The 1,888-nt window shown below is 64.9% G+C and overlaps 1 protein-coding gene across 1 annotated transcript in view; it reads left to right on the forward strand.

Moving 5' to 3' along the window:
- The first annotated feature begins 174 nt into the window (after nucleotides 1-174).
- The window catches only part of LOC104285628 (shootin-1-like), a 5,169-nt gene continuing 3,455 nt past the window's right edge, over nucleotides 175-1,888 (forward strand). Inside the window, exons 1-4 of the mRNA XM_009884095.1 lie at nucleotides 175-328; nucleotides 1,165-1,262; nucleotides 1,538-1,619; nucleotides 1,780-1,865. Coding sequence (XP_009882397.1) covers nucleotides 175-328; nucleotides 1,165-1,262; nucleotides 1,538-1,619; nucleotides 1,780-1,865 — 420 coding nt within the window. The remainder of the gene's footprint in view (nucleotides 329-1,164; nucleotides 1,263-1,537; nucleotides 1,620-1,779; nucleotides 1,866-1,888) is intronic.

Below are 1,888 nucleotides of genomic sequence, written 5' to 3' on the forward strand. Positions count from 1 at the left end.
GAGATCGAGAACATGCCGGCAGCGAGCCGAAGCCTACGCAGCCCAGGTAGGGGCGGGCAGTGCTCCCCTGCCGCCATTCTCCCCCCCAGCATCCCCGGTGCCCGTGGCCCCTTACAAGGGTGCCGGCACATCCCCTGCCGACGCACCGGGCTCGGTGGTGCAGTAAAACCCCCGATGCTGGGGGTCGCCATCCCACCCCAGGTGAAGCAGGAGAACACGCAACTGAAGCGGCTCAGCCTGGCCCCGATGGCCCCCCCGGCCCTGCCGCAGGAGGAGCCCCCCGAGGAGGACCCCGACCCTGCCCAGTGCTACAGGCAGCAGCTGAAGGGTGAGCCGGACTGGGAGCTCCTGGCTCAGCCTCAGCCAGAAACGGTGAAGCCAGAGGCAAAGCCCCGGCCCCTGAATGGCTGCCCTGTCCCCTTGTCCCCTAAGCCTGGCTCAGCCTGGCCCCGTGGCTTTAGGTTGTGCCTGGGCCTCGTTCTGGGTAAAGAAGGAGAAAGCAATACTAAAGCGATACTAAAACCAAACTAAAAAGGTGAAATGAAAGTGTTGCTGCTCACACTTCCTCCTTTCCCATCCTGTTTTCCCATGCTGGCAATTTCGGCTGAGTTTGCGGATCTGCTTGTCAGTACCGGGGAGATGTGGGGGACGCAGCCCGTGGGAGGAGGGATGCACCCCTTCGGAGAGACGTGCTGCTCGGGGGGATGCACCCCTCGCAGGGATTGCACCCCTTTGGGGGATGCGCTGATCAGGGAGATGCACTTCTAGGGGAGGATGCACCCTTCGGGGGGGTGGTACCCCTCAGGGGGAATGGCCCACCCCAGCCAAACCCCCACGTGCAGGTAATGTGATTTTGCCCGTGGGCTGACCCTTGGGGGATGCTCAGCAGCTTTGGGGGAGGGCAGAAGGGTGCTGAGTATGGCCCCTGCTGTCCTGTGGGTTGCTATTCCACCCCATTGCCACGTGTCTGTCCCTCTGGGTCACCTCCCAGAACCAGCTTCCAAGAGGGTCACTGGTGACACGGCCAGGACAGGGTTGAGCTGGGGTGGGGGTTGCTGTAGCCCCACCAGCCTGGTCCTCAGGGACCAGCTCTGGGAGGACTGTGCTCCTCTTCTCACTGCTTCCTCCGCCTTTCTCACCCCTCACTACCCCCTTTGCTCCCAGATCTGCAGGAGAAGATCTCCTGGCTGCTGGCACAGCGGAAGGACCTCACCATCCAGGTCCAGGAACTGCAGAGGCAGAACCAGGACCTGCAGGACCAGGTACCTCCTGGGACCCCGCACTGGGATGCCCTGGCCAAGCAGGACCCCCTCCCCGGGGCAGGGTCCTCCTTCATCAGCCTCCCTGTTCCTCTCCTTCCTGGGCTCCTGCTCATCCTTGACGCTCCTTACCAAGCTCAGGACAGCTTTTTTGGGAGGGAAGATCCCCCTCTGCAGCCCCTCACCATCTCCCTGATGTCACAGAGGGGGGGTGGGCTGGGCATGGCGGGTCCCCCCCGGTTGAGCCCGGGGCTGAGCGGGGGCTTGTCCCACTGCAGCTGGAGACCGGGCAGGGGGAGCGGCAGCGCCTGCGGGCAGCCCTGGGCACCAGCCAGCGGGCGCTGAAGTCCTTCAAGAGAGGTGCGTTGGGTGCTGGGTCCCCATGGCCATGTCCCCTCCCTGTCTTGCTGCGGTGAAGGAGCAGCTGGCAGCTCCCTGGTGTCACCAGTGCCACCCAGTCTGCTGAACTGGTGAAGCCAAAGGCAACTGTGCAGCACTGGGACCTGCAGCCGGATTGCAGGGACGTGGGCGTCCCTGTCCACGGGAGGTGGCTGTGCCGAGGCTCCCGTGGTGGCACACACCCGCCGTGCTGGTGCCAGCCCCTCGGCGAGCCCCCGCCCTCCCCGGCC

The sequence above is a fragment of the Charadrius vociferus genome, unplaced genomic scaffold, assembly GCF_000708025.1.
Source record: "Charadrius vociferus isolate BGI_N301 unplaced genomic scaffold, ASM70802v2 scaffold544, whole genome shotgun sequence".
In the NCBI taxonomy this organism is placed as follows: Eukaryota; Metazoa; Chordata; class Aves; order Charadriiformes; family Charadriidae; genus Charadrius; species Charadrius vociferus.